Source organism: Mastigoproctus giganteus, chromosome 13 (genome assembly GCF_048544385.1).
Source record: "Mastigoproctus giganteus isolate SK-2022 chromosome 13, ASM4854438v1, whole genome shotgun sequence".
Taxonomy (NCBI): domain Eukaryota; kingdom Metazoa; phylum Arthropoda; class Arachnida; order Uropygi; family Thelyphonidae; genus Mastigoproctus; species Mastigoproctus giganteus.
The window spans coordinates 46,056,090-46,080,754 of record NC_143587.1 but is presented as its reverse complement, the minus strand read 5'-3'; the positions used below and the strand labels follow the sequence as shown (position 1 = coordinate 46,080,754).

Below are 24,665 nucleotides of genomic sequence, written 5' to 3'. Positions count from 1 at the left end.
CTCCCAAGGTTTTTGCAGTACTTTGATCCAAGCCCGAGGCGGGAATCGAACCCGCGACCTTTGGGTTGCCGGGCAGGTACTTTACCCACTCGGCTAGCCCGGTCGGCACATACACATGGCGCTCATCCCCCAATAATATTGTTTTATTAATTTAAAAACTGGCTAGGTTTTTCTAATTACAAATTTGTCTAATTTGCATGTTCATTTTCATAAGCAGGCAATCAATCCCTAATGTAAATTTGATTTTTTTTAATGAAATCTCCATTCCCTTTATAGATTTATGGAAGTACCACTGTCTAAAATTGTTTAAAAACATTAAAAAAGTAACATGAGCTCACCTCCAAAAAATCTAAATGTAAAACCTTCAGGAGAAACTCTAAATCTTCCAACAAATCCCCTGCTAATTGCACCTTTTATAACATTTTGAATGCCTTGTTCATCACTATAGCCTAAAGATCCAACATCAAATGTGACTAGAATAGCTTCCTGTCTTTCGTGGTGGACGGGGCTAGAATAGAAATAGGATTGAGGAGCAGGTGAAAAGATAATTGTTATAGTAAACATTTAATGATGTCAGTTAATTCATGAATTTTAACTATACTGGAATAAAGCACATTAAGATAAAGAATATTACAATATATATAGGACATCCACTTTTTCCCTATATATATATATATATATATATATGGATGATAAATCAGAGTATATAGAATCATAAGTACAAATTAGTGAGTAATCAAGTTACTCACGGAATTAGGGCAGCTAAGACATGAGTCTGACTAAGAGTGCAAAGAAAAGCAACAAGGAATTCTTGGCATATGTTAACAATGGAAGGGAAGGGATGGATCACATTGCTCTATTAAATATGAGTGGCATAACTGATGATGATCCTGTACAGGTTGCTGACAAACTTATATAAATATTTTGCATCTATATTTGCACTTTAAGTTTAGGGCTGGGTTAGAAGTCTAACACCAACTGTGAGTTAAATAATTTTATAATAACAGAAATTAAAGAAATTAGATGAGAAACTGCTGCAGCTAACGGGATCTATCCAAATAGATTACAAGAAGCTACAAAAGAGGTAGTTTAACTTTTAGCCATAATAATGAGAGAATCTTGAAATTCAGAAGTACCTGTAGATGTGTAAATTACAGATGTGCAAATGCATCTCCTGTTCACAAGTGTGGTTCAAAGGGATGAGTAGTAACTACAAACCTGTAAGTTTAACCTCTGTGCAAAATAAAATAACAGAACTAATAGTTAAAGAAATAATGCAAGATTATCTTGACAGAGTGGGAACTATAAGGGGCAATCACAGAATGGGTTTGTTAAAGAGAGATCATGCTTCACCAATTTGATTAACAAATATAAAGTTGTACCAAAAAGATTAATTTTGACATCATATACTTAGATTTCAGTGGTATTGATAATTTTGTTAAATCTATATAAAAATTAATATTAACCCCAAGGGCTCAACATCTAGTGAGTATGGGTTTGGCACACCCAGGGTCCCCTCTCTCTCTCTTTTTTGGCTGGTGCAGCATAAACCTCAGGCTTCCTTGCACCATATAGCTAATAATAATAAATAACAACATTCTTACATTTTGCATCTAACATTAAGTGCAAGGATGTTGTAACAAAACATCAATACAAATAGTATAGACTATTGTATACAGAAGGCACATTTTCTATACACCCCACCCTTCACTGTTCTACCAACTTACTCACTACTTGTTTTCATATGGTAAATCAAGCATATACTGTTTTCACGTGGTAACTAATTAAGCATGCAGAAGCCTTTTATAATTATTGATAAAATGAAATATCAAATAATTTCTCATTCAATAAAATTGTATAGGCATAAATGAATTTATAAGGAACAATTTTCCCAGGAATACAGTTAACAAAAAACAAAAAAGTTTGCCTTGATGATGAAAATGCACAGCAAGCAACAAATACAATGCTCATGATGATATAAAAACTTAAAATGAAGAAAACAAACAATTTCAGAGGCAAAAATTAAATTCTCCCCCCCCCCTCTCCATGAGATACTTGAAGGGACTCATATGTTCTTTAATAACCATACCAAACTAACCACTGGGTCCTCTGAATTTTTTTTTTTTTTTTTTTTGGGAACTCCATGGTGGCAGACTGAGTGGTATTTTATTTTTTCCATTGCAGGCAGGGCAGTGTCAAGCCATCATAATGCCTGGAAGTAAACAGCAAAATGCTCCTGTTTATTCCATGAAAAAGGCATGGTAACTGTTTTGCCACCTATGAGAGTTGATGCCTAGATGAAGTGCCCTCCATCTTAACATGGGCAGTGGTTATACTACCTTGACTTCAGATTAAAAATTTTTTTTTTTTTTTTTTTTACTGATAAGTACTCCACCAAAGAATTAAAATAAATAAAATGTTAAAGCTTTTCTTGCTCATTTTCTTTAAAAAAAGTGATCACATAACACTATACTCAAAATGTTGTGGTGGCAGCATGTATTTAGCAGCTAAGTCGATGAAGCAATAGTACATTGCATCTATAACAGCGTGTATCCTTTGGTCTGTGTGTTAGAGGTAAAATGAGTTTCTAGGAGATAGTCATGCAACTCTTGCCTAAGACTACTAACTTTGTCACATTGCAAAAAAGCTGACCAAAGTCCTTCCTGTTAAAAATGGAATCTGAACTCTGCCCTTTCCATAATCAGAAGCCTTAAATTGTGCAGAGTCACCTCCCACTCCCTTAGCATCAACATGACAATAATTTCTTTGAAAACACTGGATAAACATCAAATGGAAGTCTCCAGTGAAATTGATTCTGCAAGTATAAGCTAATTGCAAATTGGCTTGTTTGAAATCTAACTTGAATAAAACTAAATCTAAACAAAATAATATCATGAAGTACACAACTAATAATTATGAATAGGATTTTTAGTTTTAAATGAATTTTGATTTTGCCTGAAATACTATCACAAAAAGGGCATCCATAAACTTAATGGCATCATTTTGGACCTAAACAATCTAATTCAAATGAATCTGAAAATCCTGGACAGGACTCCCTTCAGGCTTCTTCCAAATGGTCCAACCCAGGACTTCATGTCACATACCTCATCTCCAGACATGACAGCACAAATGCCAAACTTCACCTCTCTCCAACCACAAACGTGACCAACCGGAAAAACTTTAACCAGTGGTGTGCTAGAGCTGGATCAAACCAACTCACATGAGCCAAATGTTAAATTTCATCAAGAATTTTGCAAGCTAGTTGTTAAACCAACAATGGCTATAAACTGTAGAACAGCACTCACTTCAATCCATGATGGCTAGCAGCATTTCGGCAATAAGCTTATATATGGTGACATGGAAAACTCAGCTGGGGCATGCTTATTTTGGCACCCTTTGTGTTCCTTTCTCCCACTCCCTTCCCTACATAGCAGCCTATGTAGGAATTCTCTGCTAGCAATTTTACAGGAATATTATTTCCAACAAACATCTGCTTAATTTTGCCTAGGTCGCTTCTTCTTAAGGTAATGACATTCCATGCTCTACATCTGTCAAAGATTGTTTCTAGAACTGTTGTGAACCTGATAAGGTCATTACCCTAAGAAGAAGTGGCCCAGGCACGATTAAACAGATGTTTGCTGATAATAGAATTTGTTTATACTTTCAGAGAATTTTAATTCTCACAAAGGGAGAAACCACCATGTAGTTCCCAAAGAGATCAGGGGTGGGGACAGGGGGAAGAAAGCATGACTGATGCCAATCACACTAAGTATGAACGTCTGCAACCCTATGCTCATTGTCTGAGTAATTCTCCACCGAGAAATACCAGCAGAAATGTTGGCAAGAGAATTGCCACTGGACTTGACAACCAACCCAACAGCCATCTGGGCATGAGCAGCAAGCCACAGAAACACTATCCAGCAAATATCAGTGACCATTCAGCGGTACGGAAAAACAAGAGGTAATTTTATTTTATTTTTTTTTTTTATAATGAAGCAAAAAATTATTTCATCTATTTTTATTTTAGCATTTATTTTTATTATATAAAAATAAAATGAGTATGCTTAAGAGGATATATAAAACATTACTATATTAATCGCATTAAATAAAAGTTAATCAAATAATTTTTCAGATTCTAATCCCAAAAACATGTTGAAACAGAGTGATCTATCAAGTTTTTTTAAATGTAAAGAAGGTGAAAACAGACACCAAAAATAATAATAGTAATGAAAAAAAAAAAAATTGTGGAGCATCAAAGTCAATGGAACCAAATTTCAATAACCAACCAGTGAAGAAAAACCATGTTTGTCATAGAAACAAATAGATAAGCTACCCCTCCTGGATTGTTGGAACAAAAAACAAGCAGGTGTGTTTATTGAATAGTACAAATAGCTTGAAGAAAATGAAAGTAAATTAGGATTTAAATTGTTCAAAAGTTAAGTATTTACAAGTAACAGCAGAAAAACATTTCCATTTGTCCAAGGAATGGTGCATATATTCAGTAATCTCAAATAGCAGTAATAAAAATACTAGGCAAGCAAAAAAAAAAAAATAGAACACTTTCTGAAGCCCATATTAAAATTGGTTAAAAGAATCAGCTAATGACTCAATTTTAAATTTAATACACAAATTAAATAAAAATATTGATGCTATCGTAAAAGTTTTCAATACTGTTTATATAGTTTAGTAAAAAACTTTCCAAAATCTGTATCATAATTGATGAAGCATCTACAATTTCAAAAACATCCTAGTGATTGATCTCAAGTGCACAATTCAATTTGCACCCATAATTTTATTTGTCACTTTAAAAGAGTCTATTACAGCAGTGTATTTTTAATACACTGCTTGATTGTGGCTTTAATAATGAATATTTAAAAGCAAATTTAATAGCATTTTAGCATAGGATGCAAGAAAGCAAGCTTACATATCATCAGCCAAAAAAAAAAAATTTCCCCCAACTGGTCATTCCAAATGTTTGTCTAGTTCAGCCTTAAATTTATTTAAGCTACCAACTTCCACAACAGATGGAAGTCTGTTTCAGCAATCAACTACTCACTGGCTAAAGGCAACCTTACGCACATCTATTCTGCAACTGTCTTTCCTCAATTTGAATCCATGCCCCTCAGGTTCTTAATGTGAGCAAGCAAAAGTATCCCATCAGCACTGAGTCTGCTAAAACCATTTCTTAAACTTCAATCAGATCACCTTGCACATGCCTAGCATCCAGATGCTACAACTTGCAGATCACAAGCCTCTCTTGGTAAGAGCACCCCTTTGTTCCACTCGCCAATCATGTTGCCCTTCTCTGTACTCATTCTAGCAACTCTACATCCTTCCTATATAATGAGGCCTCCAGACCTGTATGCAGTACTCAAGGTATGGCCTGACCATTGCCTTATATATTGGGATAATCACCTTGTCTCTGCTAGCAAAATTCCTATATCATTGAAAAAAAAAAACAACTCCATGACCTGCTCTGGCAACCTGTCTACACTGTTCAGAGAACTTCATATCTGACTGCACAATTATCCCCAGGTCTTTTTCATTCTCCACCTCCCTGAGTGTAGTGCCACACAGTTTGTACATTTCTCTTGGGTTACTGCTACCCATATGTAATATACTTTGCATTTGTCAATGTTAAACTTTAGTTGCCACTTCTCAGCCCAAATTTTCTAGATCCTGTTGCAGTAGCATACTGTCATTAACAACCCTGCCAACTGTTGTATTATCTGCAATATTTGGACATTAAATTTGATATACCTTCTTTGATATATAATTGATAAATACACAAAACAATGGGCCCAGCACCAAACCCTGGAGGACTCCACTAATAACATTAGTCCACTTAGAACTAATAACATTTGTCCATTTATTATCACTCTACAGTGTCCCACTCAACCATCCCTTTATCCATTGCAGCAACTTGCCCTTAATGCCATACCACTCCAATTTGGAAAGCAGTCTTCCATATGCAATAGTATCAAAAGCTTTCCTGAAATCCAAGTATCCAATCAAATTGGTCACACAACACTTCCCCTTAACAAACCCATGCTTTGTCTGAACTATTACTGCCGTCTTGTCTAGATGACCCTGCATCACTTCTTTAACCAGTGACTACAATTATTTTCCCCATAACAGAAGTTAAATCATAATTATTTATGTTCATCCTTTGAACCCTCTTTGTGAATTGGGGATACATTTGCACATCTTCAGTCCTAGGGACCAACTCCTGAATTTAAGATTGCTATCATAATTATGGCTAAGGGTTTGTTAACTTCCTTCACTGCCTCCAATATAACTGGATAGATTCCATCTGCCTCAGGTGCCTTAATGTTTTTAACTTCAACGATTTCTCCTCCACTTTGCTCTCCGTTATTAGAAAATAATTTTGCACCCTGTTAAGAGTTTAGTAAAACTCTGTCCCTCCCTTCCATTTTGTTCTGATGGTGCCAATACAATGTTGGGAAGAAAGTCTGGAGTAGCTACTAAGTTGTTAAATTTTCCTAAAATCTCCATTTGCCACTATTAAAAACAGATTGCAATTATCACTTGACAATACAATATCTGAAATAAAACAAGTTAATCACTTTAAAATATTTTTAGATAAAATTTATTCTATTTATCACCAATCTAATAAAATCAAACTGAGCTAGAAACTGTAGCTAAAGAACTTGAAATTTAAACTATTAAAACTGTTTAGGTACTGGGACCACAATGGGCAGTACTTAGTTTAAAAGCTGCTACTGCTGTATGGCATGCATATCCTTTGTTATATATGCATTAAGTTCTTATTCTGGTCTGGCAAAGAGATTAGCTAACATTAATTTTTTGCAAGCCCTTATAGACATTCTTTAAGAATTTTACTTTCAACCTTTCAAGTCAAGGTCCACTAACATTCAGAAAGCACAAAAATTAATCAAATGCACAATAATAGCTTTGGAAAATTTAAAGGTTGGTAAGGGAAAACAAGTATTCCAAAGTTGAAAATTTGATTAAATCACGTAAGTTTAAAGATATTCCATTTAATAAAATTAATAAATTCAATGCCCTTCCTAGGAATACATTACTAGAAAATATAATTCAACACAAATTTACATATTTATCAAACAGAAATAATGATGAAAACATTTTAAATTATTTTGATTTATTAGAACCATCTACTTGGCCTCATGAAGAACTAATTTCACCACGGAAAAAAAAAACTGAAAACTTCTGATGAAAAAACAAATTGTATACCATTTATTTAAGTTAAATTTTCAAATATTAATTTGAACAATTTTTGGAATTTTGTAGATAATTTAGAATCAAAAAAAAAAAAAATGTTCAATCCCTGCAAGTATTCAAAAAGCTAACTCTATTGCTATCATAGTGCTGAGGCTGAAAGAGGCTTCAGTTTAATGAACATAATTTGCATGAGGGTGAGAAATAGTGTAACAACAGATCACATATCAGATTTAATGACAATAAATTTATTGGGAAAAGAGTTAGCAGATTGGAATGAAACTCCATTTGTTAAAATCATGGTTGAATCTCAACCATAGATTGGTTACAGATACAAGAACTCAGCAAAAGTCAACAAAAACATCTTATGAGAATCAATTGGCTATGTGGAAATTACAACAAAAAAAATGAATATTTTGCTGATCTAAACTCTTGTTTTTATAGACTGATCTTTGCACAGGTTGTGGGACCTTTTGGTCCAAACAGTACTATTGCTGCATTGCTTTCACCCATGTGCTGCAGCACTGCCATAATGATGCATTTTTGTGGGCACTGTGCAGCTAAAGATCACTTTTATAGGGAGTGCCCAAAAAACACTGGCCCACTACATGCACAAACTGCCAGAGGAGGAAGCTCCCCCCTCTGATCATGGCATGGTAGACTAAATCTGTTCAGAATATGCACAATCATTGGAAATAATCTGGAGAGGAATGGACTATCAGTAGCATCACTCATATGTGGCACTGGGGGTTAGGTGGATCCAGCAGTTCCACCCGGGTTGGATTTGTATGCTGACTGACGAATGGTGGCCTCATGGTGCTCCTGAGCATGCTGTTTTGCCTCCAAGACCTTTGAGATAGTTTGTTGTGGATCTGGGGTTCCTAACTGTGTGGCGATTCAGTACATTTAAAGAACTGTGTTAGCTGTATGATGGTTCACTGCCATACTGATATTAGAGTGTTGCCCATGGCTGTTTCAGAACTCCAGGAAATGTATATTACTGTTATCTTCTACTTGTAACTATCCAAATGGACAGTCACAAGTAGAAGATTGCAGCAATATACATTCACTGCACTACTATCTAATGCTCACAAGTAGGATTGACTGAGCATTAGATAGTGACCTACCTCCTTGTGGTGGGGATGGTAACTTGTGATGTGGGGTGTGATGTCCCCATGACAAGGACAAATATTGCTCACCAGCAAGTCTTAATTTTGTTTGCTCTTTTAAGTTGACTAAAAGTGATGGCCTGTTTATTGTTATAACCAAACTGACGTGTTCCTGGTTAGATCATATGAGCAGATGAGCTCTAGACACATGTAAAAAACACTGGTGACATTAACCTACTAGTTAACTTAAATGAAAAATGTCCTTACTGTAAACATTTTACTCCCATATTCAAATTAAGAATCACTTATGTCTGAGTGATACATGCCTCTAATATCCATACAATGTCTGAGTTTAAGGCAGGTTTCAAATAATTACTGGGGGGGGGGGGAGTGGATTTTTTTTCCCCCGTAAAGTGCCATATACATGTTGCTTCCTTACAACATGTCAATACCAATATTAAAACCAGTGGATAACATAGTAAAATTAATTTTGGATATCTGCCAATGCATGGATTCAGTGAAATTGCACAGGGTTAAGTTGGCATCCCCATACTGTTTTAAATTGCTAACAATATTAATCTGGGCACAAAATTCAATTTCTAAGTTTGCTGATGACACAAAGGTGGGCAGGGTGGTTAATGACAGAACATCCACGTCTGCTACCCCAAGACCAAGATAAATTAGGTAGATGAACTAAAAATATAAATTGAAGTTTGACATTGATAAATGCAAGGTAGTGGAAAATGAAAACAACATAGGATTAATTTTACTAAGTGGCAGAACACCTGAATTGCTTATAACAGTTCATGGAGGGGATTTCTGTCAATGACAAATGGGAATTTTGCTAGAAGGGACAAAGGTGATTCTTCCATTGCAATAAGGGCAATGGTTAGGCATTTAACTGGATCAGTTAACTAAATGCCAATGGCATCCTCTTTTTGCCCTTTATATATACTCTTTCAGATAAAAAGGATGGTTGCAGGATAGATGTGTAGAAAAATATATTTGAAGAACATATGTAGAAGTTTGCTATCAACCAGAGAGTAACTGATTGTTGGAATAAATTTCCACCTGGTATTGTGGAAGTGAGTAGTTTAAATAAATTTGACATGTTTGCTACTACCAATAGTAGGTTAAGGAGAACAAATATGAAGAAGCATTAGCTAGAGACAGGAATGAGAACAAGGAGTATTTCATACATGTGAATACAAAGAAGAAACAAATTAGATCGAACTCTTGTGTACTAGGCGTGGGAAAACCTTAAATAACCCAGTTGATGTTGCTGATAAACTGAATAGGTATTTCACATCCGTCTTTATTGACGAAAAAAGCTTCATGCTGAGGAGAGGCTGAGCTTTTTAAAGCCAAGACACGTGAAGTTAGTTATTTTGAAATTAGATGACTGTTTATTAGAAAGACTGAGCATAAAGTCAAGTAGGGCTCCTGGAGTTAATAGCATATACCAAGTGATTTTGAGAGCGGTAACCAAAGAGTGTATTGAACCACTGAGGTTAATGAGGACATTGGACTCAGGAGAGATCCTTTGGATTGGAAAGTGCCAATGTGTTGCCAATATGCAAAGGCAGTTATACTCAGAGTGAAGTCTATAACTAAAGATGACCTTGTTGCAGTAGCATACCCTGATTACTGTGATTAACTACCCTGCCAAACTTTTATCATCTGTAAATGGGCATTAAACCTGATATACCTTCATCAGTATCATTAATAGATATTGGGAGAGGGGAAACAATGGGCCCAGCATCAAACCCTGAGTGACTCCACTAATAACATTGGTCCAAAAAGATCAGTGTCCATTCATAAACACTTTGCCCTCTCCCACTCAATCATCCCCTTTATACATAGCAATAACTTGTCCTTAATACCAACACTGCATAGCAGTTGTTTATATGCAACTGTGTCAAATGTTCTTCTGAAATCTCAGTAAATGATGCCAAAATTATTTTTTTCTTAGAGTTCCTTTGTTACTGTGCAATAATAACCAATCAGATTGGTCAGACAAGATTATTCCTTAACAAATCCATGCTGTGACTTCACTATAACTGCATTCCTGGCTGGATGGTCCTGCATGATTTCTTTATACAATGGCTGTTATGATTGGGGTGTATAAGGCTTTGAATGGGTTGAGCACACTAAATTCTGATGGGACTCTTCCATTTACTCAGATTACAAACCTGAGGGGGCATAAATTCAAATTGAGGAAATACAGTTGTAGAATAGATGTGCAGAAATTTTCCTTTAGCCAGCAGATAATTGATTGCTGGAACAAACTTCCATCTGTCATTGTGGAAGTTGATAGCTTAAATAAATTCAAGGAGGAATAGGACAAACGTTTAGAGGGAATGGATGTGTGAAATTGCTTTTTTTTTGGCTGATACTACATAAGCTCAAACGCTTGCTTTCTTGATCACATGCCTACACTACTATTAGATCGCGAACTTTCTTGAAACAGTCAATGGTGACACGTTCTTACCACTACTATGACTGCATTAGATGAAATGTCAGTGGCATAATTATGCCACTGACAGTATGGAATCTACCACAGATACAAAATGGAGTTTAACAAAAATCAAAATAACTCAATTTATTATTTGACTAAATCAATTATAAAAGTGAGTTTATAACAACTACAGGCTTTTGCACAATTAAATAGTTACAAAATATGCTGACACTATTTTATCTTAATGAAATTACAGTTAAGACTATCCTAAATTTTCACACAGAGTTAGGTAATATTATACTTCACAGAATATCCTACTTTTTTTTTGCAGCCACAGGATTTTAAACTTCCTAGTTTAGCATTGGCATATGATGCAAGAAAGCAAGCTCATAGCATCAGCCAAAAAAAAAAAAACTTCCCATTTCACCCATCCATTCATTCCAAAAGTTTTTCCAGTTCTTCCTTAAATTTATTTAATCTATCAGCTTCCACAACAACAGATGAAAATTTATGTTCAAGCAATAAACCACTCACTGGTTAAAGTCAAATTTCAGCACATCTATTCTGCAACTATCTTTCCTCAATTTGAATTTATGTCCACCCCAAGTGTGTAATCTGAGCAAAAGGAACAATCCCATCAGCACTGAGCTTGCTCAAACCATTCAAAGCCTTATACACCCCAATCAGATCACCTCACAGGTGCCTAGTTTCCAAATGCTGCAATTTGCAGCACTTTAGCATTAGCAGAGGCATATGATGCAAGAGCAAGCTTACAGCATCAGCCAAAAATTAAAAAAAAAAATAAAATAAAATACTTCCCATTTCTGCCCATCCATTTTCTCCAAATTTTTGTCCAGTTCCTTGAATTTATTTAAGCTATCAACGTCCACAACACAGATGGAAGTTTGTTCCAGCAATCAACTACCCACTGGCTAAAGGCAAATTTACACACATCTATTCTACAACAGCCTTTCCTCAATTTGAGTTCATGTCCCCTCAGGTTAGTAATTGGAGCAAGAGGAAGAATCCCATCAGCATTGAGCCTGCTCAAACCATTCAAGGCCTTATATGCCTCAATCAGATCACATCACAGGCACCTAATCTCCAGAACTTGACCCTTTCTTGGTAAGAGCACCCCTTTTGTTCCCCTCACAAATCTTGTTGCCTTTTTCTGTACTTATTCTAGCAACTCTAGGTCTTTCCTAAAATGAGGCCTCCAGCCCTCTATGCAGTATAAGGTCTGGAGGTATAAGGTCCAGACCTCTATGCAGAAAACTTGATATCTGACTGCACAGTTACCCCTGGTCTTTTTCATTCTTCACTATTCTGAGTAGTGCCACACAGCCGACCAGGCTAGCCAGGTGAGTAAAATGCCTGCCTGGCAACCCAAAGGTTGCGGGTTTGAATCCAGTCTCTGTCTTGGATATTACAATGGTGTCTTACTTTCCGGTTGGACCTCACAGCCACAATACATGAAGGAAGCAGGACAAAACTGGTTCCTTCATGAATTGCTCACATCATATGACAAAAAAAAAAGTGCCGCACAGGTGGTACATTTCCCTAGGTTACTGCTACCCATATGCACTACTTTGCATTTGTCAATGTTAAACTTCTCAGCTATCTACCCAACTTTCTAGATCCTGTTGCAGCAGCATACTGCGATTAACAACCCTGCCAACTTGTGTCATCTGCAAACTTCGACACAAGCCTGATATACTTTCGTCAATATCATTGATAAATATACAAAACAATGGTATCAACACTGAAGGTATAAGTGAAGACTCCACCAATAATATTAGTCCACAAAGAGCAGTGTCCATTAATAACCACTGTCTTCTCCTAATCAACCATCCCTTTATCCATTATAGCAACCTTGCCCTTAATGCCATATTGCTCCAATTTGTACAGTAGTCTTCAATGTGTAATAGTATCAAAAGCTTTCCTGAAATCCAAGTAGATGATATCAAAATAAATTTTCTGCATCCAGTTCCTTTGTGACTACATCACAGTAACTAATCAAATTGGTCAGACAAGAATTCCCCTTAACAATCCCATAATGCATCTGATTTATTACTGTACTCTTGTCCAGATGATCTTACAATGCTTCTTTAACCAGTGACTATTATTTTCCCTGGAACAGAATTTAAACTAACAGGTCTGCAATTACTCAGTTACCCTTTGATCCTCTTTGTGAACTGGTGATACATTTGCATATCTCCAATCCATGGGGAACCTCCTGAGTCCAAAGATGCTCTCTCTCAATTACTTATGGCTAAGGGAAGGGTTTGCTTATTTTCCTTTGCTGCCTCTAATATAATTGGATAGATCCCATCCACCCAGGTGGATTTCTCATGTTTAACTTTATAAACATTTCTCCTCCACTTTGCTCTCAGTTAATACAAAATCATTTAGCTCCCTGTTAGAGTTTAATAAGCTTGTCCTCCACTACCCTACAGAATTCCTCATATGTGAATGTAGATGCAAAATGTAGTTAATGGACTAATCTTAATGTCCACCACAATGAACTTTACCTTCAACAATGAGTTTTACTGATGTACACTTTCAAACTAATTTGTTTGACAGATCAAAAATTGACAGATTAACCTTTTGACAATGTCATTGCATCACAGAAAGCAGTAGCAGATTAACAATAAATCAAAAAAGCAATTTGTTTTGAGCAGCACTATATTCCCAAAGTCAGTCATCCCTAGAATAGGACCAACAGTGTTAACTCTGTATAATTTAATTAATATTAATTAAATTATTATAATAATGATAATTAAATGAATTAAGTTACTCAGATACACCATGAAAGCCCCCCTGCAAAAGAAAATTGTTTTATAATTTTCTTTTCATGTGGCAATGCTTGTAAATGCTACCAATATGGAATGTACAATCCCAACCCCTCCCCTAAATTTCTGGCTGGGCCACTTGCAAAGAGGTTTAATGGCAAAGACCTATCACTAACCACATGCATGTTGATTCCTACTGTTCTCCGACAGTGATGGCATCTTCAAGCTGGATGATGCATCATCGCCAGGGACTGAAACAATATTGTTCAAGGTTTAGGCCTAAAAGGATGTCAGATGAACTAATGAGACATATGGCAGAGAAGAAAAATGCATGGGATACATATAAATCAACATGTGACACAGAAGCCTATGACAGATATAAGTTGATCTGTAATCAAGTTACGAAGGAGGTTAGGCAGGCAAAGGCAGATTACAAGAAATCTTTGGCAAAGGATGCAAAGAAAAACAGCAAAGAGTTCTTTACTTATGTAAACTCTAGAAGGAAGGGGATGAATGAGATTGGTCCACTTGATATCGATGGTTCAACTGTTGATGATCCTGCTCAGGTAGCTAACAAACTAAATGAATATTTTGCATCGACATTCACACAAGTTATTCAGCAAGGGGAATGCCAGAGGTGTATTCAACTCTGGCAGTAAGCTAGATAATCTTGTAATAACTGAGAGTAAAGTGGAGGAGAAATTGATGAAGATAAACACAAGAAAGGCACCTGGGGTGGATGGGATCTATCCAGATATATTAAAGAAGGCAGCAAAGGAAGTAAGCAAGCCCTTAGCCATAATTATGAGAGCTTCCTTGGACTCAGGGGAGGTACCCATAGACTGGAGATGTGCAAATGTGACCCCAATTCACAAAAGAGGATCAAAGACTGACACAAGTAATTATAGACTTGAGTTTAACTTCTGTTCCAGGAAAATTAATAGAGGCACTGGTTAAAGAAGCACTGCAGGATCATCTAGACAAGACTTCAGTTATAGCTCGGACACAGCATGGTTCTGTTAAGGGAAAGTCTTGCCTGACCAATTTTATTGGATACTATGATGTAGTCACAAAAGAACTGGATGCAGGGAATAACTTTGATATTATATACTTGGATCTTAGAAAGGCTTTTGATACTGTTGCACGTGGAAGACTGCTGCACAAATTGGAGCAGTGTGGCATTGGAGGCAAATTGCTACTATGGATAAAGGGTTGGTTGAGGGGGAGAAGACAGAGAGTGGTAATCAATGGACACTGCTCATCATGGACTAAGTTATTAGTGAAGTCCCTCAGGGTTCAGTGTTGGGTCCATTATTGTTTTCTGTATTTATAAATAATATTGATGATGGTATATCAAGCTTAATGTCCAAGTTTGCAGACAATACAAAGGTTGGCAGGGTTGTTAAGGACACTACTGACACTATGCTGCTGCAACAGGATCTGGAAAGGTTGAGCAGATGGGCTGAGAGGTGGCAAATGAAGTTTAACATTGACAAATGTTTTGGTTTTGGTTTTTTTTTTTTTTAGGAGCATTAGCAACTAAGGCCATATTGCTCCGGGATATGCGGTGGTCATTCCCTGACCTTTCCGCATCCTCCATATTTGGCGGTGACGGGCTCGAACCCCGGTCTAATCAAGAAGCGTGTGCTATGCACTGCTGCTCCTTCCCACCTGGCTACGGAGTCGCCTTGACAAATGTAAAGTACTACATATGGGAAACAGCAACCCCAGAGCAACGTATGAACTCTGGTACTACACTGTTAAGGTAGAGAATGAAAAGGACCTGGGGGTAATTGTGCTGGCAGATATGAAGTTCTCTGAGCAGTGCAGACGGGCTGCAAGAGTAGCCATGGTGTCTTGTCAATGATATACAGGAATTTTTCTAGCAGGGATAAGGAGGTGATTATTCCCTTGTATAAGGCAATGGTCAGTCCACACCTTGAGTACCGTATACAGGTCTGGAGGCCTCATTTCAAGAAGGATGTAGAGCTGCTGGAACGAGTACAGAGAAGGGCAACAAGATTAGTGAATGGAACAAAGGGTTGCTCTTACGAAGAAAGGCTTAAGTTCTGCAAATTACAGTGTCTGGAGACTAGGCACTGGGAGGTGATCTGATAGAAGTGTATAAAGCCTTGAATGGTTTGAGCATGCTCAATGCCAATGGGATTCTTCCTCTTGCTCAGAATAATCACCTGAGAGGGCATAAATTCAGACTGAGGAAAGACATGTAGGATAGATTTGTGAAATTTGCCTTTAGCCAGTGGGTAGTTGGAACAGACTTCCATCCCTTGTTGTGGAAGTTGATAGCCTAAATAAATTTAAGGCTCAGCTGGACAGGTATTTCGAACAAATGGAGGGGTGAAGTGGAAGTGTTTCTTTTTTTTCCCCCTTTTTTGGCTGATGCTGTATAAGCTTACTTTCTTGCATCATATGCCTCTACTAATGCTAACAAAAAAAAATTTCACAAAGCTGAATTCTCATTAATAAATTGACTTTAATAACCAAGTATGTACATGACATTACCAATGCACATAACAAACCAAATCAGAATTCCAGTGCACTTGGGTCTATTCAGAGCCCTTGACTGTACTTCCAAGAGAGCCATGCTAGAATGGTGCTGAACTCTCTGAAGACTGGAATATTCCTCCAGTGGCTCCCCAATTCCCCTGGACTTGAACCCCACGAGAACATCTGTAGGAGGAAGTAAAAATGTGAATCTGCTATCCTCCAATGTAGGACAATTATGTGACACTGTACATATAGCACAACACTCCATAAATCCAAACATGTTCAAGCACCTTGTTAAATTCATGCTATGACATGTGCAAGCTGTTCTATAAGCTCAGAGATCTGACTCTATTAAGTGAGTGGTCTTGTTTTAATGTCCTTTGGCATATCTTTTCACAACTTACTTCTGGAGTATAATTAAAGTATACACTGAATTTCTGATGGCATCAATAGATTACATCAATTATTCTAAGAATATAAAAGTTAGGAAGATAAAATTGCAATATTTGTGACTGCATTTCATATGTTTATATTAAATGTAACAACAGTTTAATGTTAAAAATAGAAAAATCTTTTCAAGTAAAGCTTCTTGTGAGACTAGTTACTTAAAAAGAAGCTTGCTACTTTTAATATTAAATTAGTAAGACAGTAATAGCAGAATCAGGCTATAATTAATAGCAGTATTACCTAAAACATTTTTAGTACATTTGCATCATTATTTCATAGCTGGATTTTAAGAATTTAAAGCAATTTGTCTTCAAAACAGGGTGGTTAACTGCCAACCAGGGTGGTTGCTGTCTGGGTGGTTAACTGAGAAGTAGCAGCAGAATTCTCTAATGGAGTAGTCTTATTTATTTGACGCATAAGGGAAAAACAACTTGTTGCAAAGGATTTTGGAACAGGAAAGGCCATAATTATGATGCCTAATATGAAACTTTGATTTGTCTTAAAATTCAACTACATAGTTATGATGCAAATGCACTAAACAAATGTTACAGTTTGAATTTTACAAAGTTGAGTTTTCTGCCCTAAAGTTTTGTCAATCAGTATTATCATTAGAGTTATAACAGCTCTTCTGTATACCTCTAGGATAAGCAAACTGTTTTTAATTCTGGCCATCCTGTATTTTACCAGCAAACTATTTCTGTATCATTGTCTATACTAAATGGGATTAGAAAAGGAAAAGTAATTCAGAAGTGGACTTAAAATATTACATAAAGCAGCAGTAACGTGTCCCTTTTTTTATATATATTTAAATGTGGAAAGGCAAGTTTACTTTTTAATAATAATACAAAATAAATGAAAAGCAAGATGGATTAACCAAAATGATATCAAGCTATGTAACCACATGTAGAGCTGGCTTGAGGTACTTGATGACTGGGCAGTTGCCTGTTGGTGCCAAGTACTCAAAGAAACAGAAAATGTTTTGTTCCACTTAATTTTCTTTTTTTAAGTCTATTTTCTAGTTTATATTTTCAGAACCTTTATTTTTGTTTAATTTGCATTCTCATAATAAACATTCTTATAATACTTCTCTACTACTAAAACCAATGGTCATCATCAGCCATTTTCAATCCACTGCAGGATGAAGGCCTCTCCAGCAACTTTGCAGTTCCTTCTCTTTTGTGCAATGGCCATCCACAAACTCATGAATTTCATCTGTCCATCTCCGCTGTTGTCTTCCAGGTTTTCTTCTAGCTCCTCTTGGGTACCATTCTGTTATTTTCTTAGTCCATCTGTCACCATGTCTTTGAGCTGTGTCCTGCCCAAGACCATTTTAGTTCTTTAGTTTTGATAAGAATGTCCTTTACTTAAGTTTTCTGCCTAATCCATGTGCTTTTCTTATCTAACAATCTGATTCCCAATATAATTTGTTCCATTCTTTGCTGTGTAGTTCTCAGCTTCTCTTCCATTCTTTTGGTGAGTACCCAAGTTTCACTTCCATAAGTCATGGTGGGGAGTATACATTGGTTCATTATTTTATGTTTCAGACAAATTGGGATATTGCTCCTCAGTATGTGACTATATTTCCTGAATGCTATCCATCCAAAATTTATTCTTCTCTTGACTTCCAGCCATTTATCATTATTATAGCTAATGACTTGTCCCAGATAAGTATATAACTCCACCTTTTCAATTACTGCTCCTTCAATGATTATATCCCTGCTTGTGCCATACTTGTTCATCATTACTTTTGTTTTAGCCATATTCATCTTTAGTCTGAAATCCTTACTAATTCTGCATAACTGATTAAGATTTTCCTCTAATTCTTTGGGATCATAGCTTATGACCACAATGTGATCTGCAAATCGTAAATGGTTTAGGTACTCTCCATTCACATTGACTCCTTTCTGCAACCAGTCTAATCTAAAAGCTTCCTCAAGGGCAGCAGTAAACTTCAGAGATGTCTCCTTGCCAGACTCCTTTCTCAATTTTAAATTTGCTACTGTCTTTGTCTAGTCTATAATAAAGGAGGTAGCATTCTCATATATTTTCTTCAAAATAATAATATATGGGGTATCTATGCCTTGTCTTTCCAATGCCCTATGCTGTATGCAATCAAATTCCTTTTCATAATCCACAAATGACAGACATAATGGTGTTTTATATTCATTTGCTTTCTCCATTAGCTGTGATATTATGTGAAGGTGATTCATAGTTCAGAATCCTATTCTAAAGGCAGCTTGCTCTTTCAGTTGATTCTCATCAAGTATTCTTTCTAATCTGTTAGTAATGACCCTTGTGAACAACCTGTAGATGTGGGATAACAAGCTAATTGGTCTATAATTTCCAATTTATCTCCTTTCTTATGCAGTAAAAACTAAGATTGCATTATTCCGCTCCTCAGGCATCACACCTTTTCTAATACATTTTGTGAAGAGTCTTACCAGTTTTTTTGTCATGTCTCTTCCTCCCAATTTTAACAACTCTACAGTAACTTCATCTTCCCCCAGGGCTTTCTGATTCTTCAATGCATGTTCTACCTCATCAGGAAGAATATTGGGTATGGGAAAAGAATTACTAATTTGCAATCCATCTACCCCACTGCTGGCATCATTCCCTCGCTCCTTGTATAACTCTTTATAGTAGCCTTCTTCTATTTGAATTATGCCTTCTCTGCTATTTATAAGCACACCACTATTCTTCAGTTTCATTTGTCTTTCTGTATTACTGCTCATGGCTGCTGATTTGAATCCTTTGTTTTCCCTTAATGTTCCACTTTTTTTCCTACTTTTCTTGTGTTAAATTTTCTTGTCTTCTGAGTTTCTAATGGCTTTGCATAACTAAGTATACTCAATTTTCTCCTTGTCAGTGTTTTTCTTGCTCTTAATTTGTTGTCTTCAGTTCATTATGACAAGTGTTTCTTGACTAATTTTTTCTTCTTTGGATTTCTTTTTACCTATAGGTTTCTTGGGCTTTATCACTTTCAGAAAGTTGTAATATTCCTCGTTGATATCTTGGTCCTGAGCAGTCTGCAGAAGCTCAAACTTGTTCTTAAGTTCCAGTACATATTGCTTTTTCTCCTCTTCTGTTATCTAAACACCTTCGTATTATTTACTTGAGTCAGTTTTTTCCTTTATTTTCTTACACCTATATCAAGTGTGCATCTTACCATTCTGTGATCACTTCCAAATTTACTTTGTTCAGGACAGTAACATCATTCATGATATCTTCTGTTAGTGAGGATGAAGTCGTCACTAGTTGTTAATCCATTTGGGCTCTTCCATGTCCACTTTCTGTTCACACTTTTCTTGAAAAAAATGGTTCATTACTGACATTCCTCGAGATTCTGCAAATTCCACAAGTCTTTCACCAATTCCAAAAATTCCTATAGTTCTTCTTTCTGTGCTGTTTTGTCTCTTTCCAACCTTAGCATTGAAGTCCCCCATAATGATAGTGTAGTGCATTTTCTGTTCATCTAGAAGACTCAATTTCAGTGTACATTTCTTCAACCTCTTCATCATCATGGCTTTATACTGGTGCATAAATCATAACCTTTGGCTTATACCTCTTAGAGATCCTGAGTAGTAGCCTTGACACCCTTGGTGATTTACTTTTGAATTCCAAAATGTTTTTATATCTTTATGGACCAGAAAGCCAACTCCACCTTCACTACTTTTGCTGTTTCCATTCAGTGTACAACAGATCTCCACTTGATAAACTTAAGTGATTCATTTCTTCTTCTTTCAGCCAAACCGATGATATTCCAAATCACATTTTCTAATTCCTTTTCCAGCTCTAATATCCTGTCTTCACGGATGAGCGATCTTACGTTGTAACAGGCCAAGTTCAGTTTCTGTGCATGGCAGCCTGGTCATACACAGTGATTCTTAGCACCCTCTACTTGCACTCTGATCCTCTCACTGCCATAAGAGGGGGAGTGAAAGCCTCTGGGAACAGAGCCATTTGTTTCGTCTTACTGTCACGTGCTGGAGGGTTTGGGCTTTTCCTCTTCACACTGACCAGGTGTCTTGAAGAGAACCACTCTACACGTTCATTGCCACCTAAGTGACGTAACAGGGCTTACCATCGAGAAGGTGTGCACAGGTGGATTTTAGGGAGGCAGGCCAACCGGACTGCTCCTAAATCTTCTGAAATAGAAAGATATTTGATCCATCAGTGTTTTAGACTGAGTGTCCAATAACACAGAATGTGTATTCCCCTCTAAGGGGGCTTAGAGGGGAAACCAATGGTATTAGTTGCCAAAAGTAAAAACTTCACCCAGGGTGCCATTTTCCTCAAGCTGGCACTGACTGTGTAATCTAACCAAAAATAATGTACTTGGTTTGATGATGAAGTTCAAGAACAGATAATTTAAAGTAACCCAAACATAATGAAAACACTGAAAGCTACACTATTTAAAACACTTTAAATGCATTTGAACTGAATGCCATGCCACCAATTCCTTTTGTCACATTTCTTCAAATGTCCTACAGACTGTCGTCAACATCAGAAATGCATAGGTTTGATTTGGAAATCAAACAGGAGTGTGCTGAGGGGAGTTTGGAGTAGTTCACCATACAAGCAGTTTACAAAAAAATAAAAGTTTCATAAAAGTTAGACTATTTTAACCAGGAAAGACAGCTGAATTCAAATTGGCAGCTTCCCCTAGTAAATAAGTAGTCTACGAAAAATAAGTCAGAGCAATGGGGGAAGCTCCCTTTGTTTTCCAAAATTGAGGCCAAAATCATTTTGGCATAGAGGTTTTCTAAACAAGCTTCCATTTTATGGACTGACATCTGCTCTTTGTAACTGAGGAGCCAGTTTTCTCTCTAGTGCTGACTGCAGGTGATGGCTATCAACTAAAGCTGGTGTCCCAGGGTACAGTTCTTTCTCCCACTTTTTGTATATCAAGGATCTTTTTCCATTGACTGGAAATTCTATTCATAGTTTTGCTGATGAAAGCAAACTACAGTTCACCTTCCAATTTCAGAACCTTGCCCTACACAAACAGCTTCAAATTCTCAAATAACCATTACCAATTCCTTAAATGCTAATCTCTAGGTACTTCTCCAATGGGCCAAAGAAAACTATCTTAACTTCAATCTTTCCAAAGTCTTATTTCTTGCAGAAAAGAATTTACTACTACTATACTCATCTTGAATGACACTCAGGCTTCTAGACAAGATCACACATCCCTACTGATCTCTTCATTCTGCCTCACATGATAAATTTTTGTTGCATGTCTTTTCTATCTTTTATGAATTGGCATCTGTAATTTCTCTTCAAAACTAGTCTGAACACAAGCCTCAACCACTATCTCCCTTCACCAACTCTAGAATCGCAAAGCTAACATTTCCTCTTCATTTTTCCCATTCTATGAAACAACCTTCCTTCACATTTATGTCAAAAAAAAAAAAAAAAAAAAAAAAAGTTTACATTCTACAGTAATTAAAAATTCTGGTCTAACACTAACAAGGATCTTGTCTTTCAAACTTTAACCTGTGCAGAGTTACAAAGTACTATAGGCTCTAAACACCTACTGTATGTAGTGTTTACATTTAAAGACAAATTATCAAAAACTGGGAAAAAACTTCTTGTGAACATTCCCTTGCTATCAAAAAAGTGATCAACATCACTTTAGATTTGATTTTTTTAAATTATTATTTTATTTTATTTTTTTAATATCAGAGCATGTTGCTCACCATTCTACTGGTTTCTCTTTGCCGATTATTCAAAACACCATGACTAAATGTGAATGACTTACAATATGAAAATAACCTTGTAGAGGAAATCCATGTAGGTCAGCTGTCACAGTGTGCTACATCATAATAGCAAGTGTTATGACGTGCATGTAATGGAATGTCCTTGTTAAATCAGAGACTTGTCTGAATCTTTACAAGGATTAAAAGAAATTCATTTAAAGTTCATTGAACTTAATTATCAAACCAAGTAACTTCAGCAATAATAGGTCAACAGATGGAGATAAGTAATAAAACTTGTCTTTGCATCCGTTAGCCACCAGAACGGTGTTTCCGCCCTCCACGACGTGGACGTGGATGCACGGAGGGCAATAAGAAACAAGCAGGCACCAGATCAGTTCCCCTACACAAAGGGGAGTTAATTTTATTTAACTTAAAGAAACTAGAATATGCCTCATTTCTGACTACTAATTACCAAAAATTGAAAAAAAGAAACCCTACTTTAATGACAAAATATTTGAAAGAGTATTGAATTTCAAAAATATTTGTAAAGTATTAGTCTAAATTCATTGTAGACAGTTTGTTAAAACACTAATCATACTAGAAGCATCACCAGGTAAGCTAAATCAGAGACTTGTCTGAATCTTTACAAGAATTAAAATCTCTTTTCCAATATGTTTGAATGTATTAATTAATATATCCAAAACTTGAATGTATTAATTAATATATCCAAAACTTGAATGTATTAATTAATATATCCAAAACTTGAATGTATTAATTAATATATCCAAAACTTGAATGTATTAATTAATATATCCAAAACTTGAATGTATTAGTAGTATACCTGAATATATTTGAAAAAAAAAAAAAAAAAGTATAAAAAAAACTACCCACCTTATCCATCTATCTCCTCCAAGAATTTGTCAAATTGTTCCTTGAATTTATTCAAACTACCCACTTCCACAACAGATGGAAGTTTGTTCCAACAATCAACCACCTGCTGGCTGAAGGCAAACTTCCACACATGTCCTGCAACTGTACTTCCTCAATTTGAATTTATGCCCCCTCGTGTGTAGTCCCAGCAAGAGAAAGAATGCCATCAACATTAAGCTTATTCTATCTGTTCAAGGCCTTAAACATCTCAATCAGATCTCAGAGGTGTCTAGTCTCCAATTGCTGCAATTTGCAAAACTGAAGCCTTTCTTAGTAAGGGTACCCTTCAATTCTTGTTGCCTTCAATCCTTCTCTACACCCATTCCACAGCCTTCCTAAAATGAGGTCTGCAGACCTGTATACAGTACTAGACTAACCATGGCCTTGTACAAGGGGATAATCACCTCCTTATCCTTGCTAACAAAGTTCCTACATATCATTGACAAAACTCCATGAGCTGTCCTGGCAGCCAATCTGCACTGCTCAGAACATATGACTGCACAATTACCCCAGGTCTTAATTTTTCTGAGTGTAATACCACACACACACAGCATGTGTTAATCTGGGATTACTGCTACCCAAATGCAGTATCTTACATTTGTCAAGGTTAAACTTAAACTGCCATTTCTCAGCCCATTAATTATGACTTTGTTGCCAATACCACTCAAATTAGTCATGGAAATGGTTTTACAGTGGTGGACAAAACTGCATCACCTTAAAAAGAGGTAACATTGTAGTGAAACATAAGATTAGTCATTTTGGTTGTCGCAAAACAAAGACATTGATTGCATCAGATAAAGCTTCTATTGCATCAGCTGTTTCTATAAATATGGCACTGAAAGGACATACATGCTCATTAGTATCCTGTTTTGCAGAGGTGCAAGCATGGCTCCATATGTTCAGTGACATCAGGGGGGGGGGGAGTGTAGCTGTTGCTCTATCCCAGGAAGGGCTTTCTACATGTGCTATTGCTGATAAAATAGGCTGCCACCAATCAAAAGTATCCCAGGTGCTGAAATTAAAGCATGAAACCAGTGATGTGATACCATCAGAGCTTATTAATCTTTTCAAAGCCATGAAAATCTCAATCAGAACTTCTTGCAGGTAATCTAGTTTCCAGATGCTGCAATTTGCAAAATTGAAGTCTTTCTTGGTTAGAGAAGACTTTTGTTCCCCTCACTAATCTTGTTGCTCTTCTCTCAGTGGTGCATTATCCTATAAGCAAAATCACTCTTTCAAAAAATTGCTATTTTCAATTAAACTTTTTAAGTGATTTTTATCGGAAACTGAACTTGAATTTAAAAATTCTTTAAAAATGGTTTTATCGATTTTGATGAAATTTTTTATATTAGTTCTTCCTTAAATAATTGAGTTAATTTAAAAAATAAAAACTGGTTTTGTATGTAGTTAGTGTCCTTATGCTTAAGGCAGTACAGTAGCAGGAAAGTAGCCACCATCTTATCAACCAGTCTTGAGCGATTGTGCAAACAGAACTGAGGTG

At 36.3% G+C, this 24,665-nt stretch overlaps 1 protein-coding gene across 11 annotated transcripts in view; it reads right to left on the bottom strand.

Annotated features, from left to right (window-relative positions):
* Positions 1–24,665, bottom strand: part of trol (terribly reduced optic lobes) — a 1,731,230-nt gene that overhangs the window by 1,537,735 nt on the left and 168,830 nt on the right. For all 11 annotated transcript variants that reach the window (XM_090387691.1, XM_090387694.1, XM_090387699.1 and 8 more), the window contains exon 4: positions 339–508. In XM_090387691.1, coding sequence (XP_090243817.1) covers positions 339–508 — 170 coding nt within the window. The remainder of the gene's footprint in view (positions 1–338; positions 509–24,665) is intronic.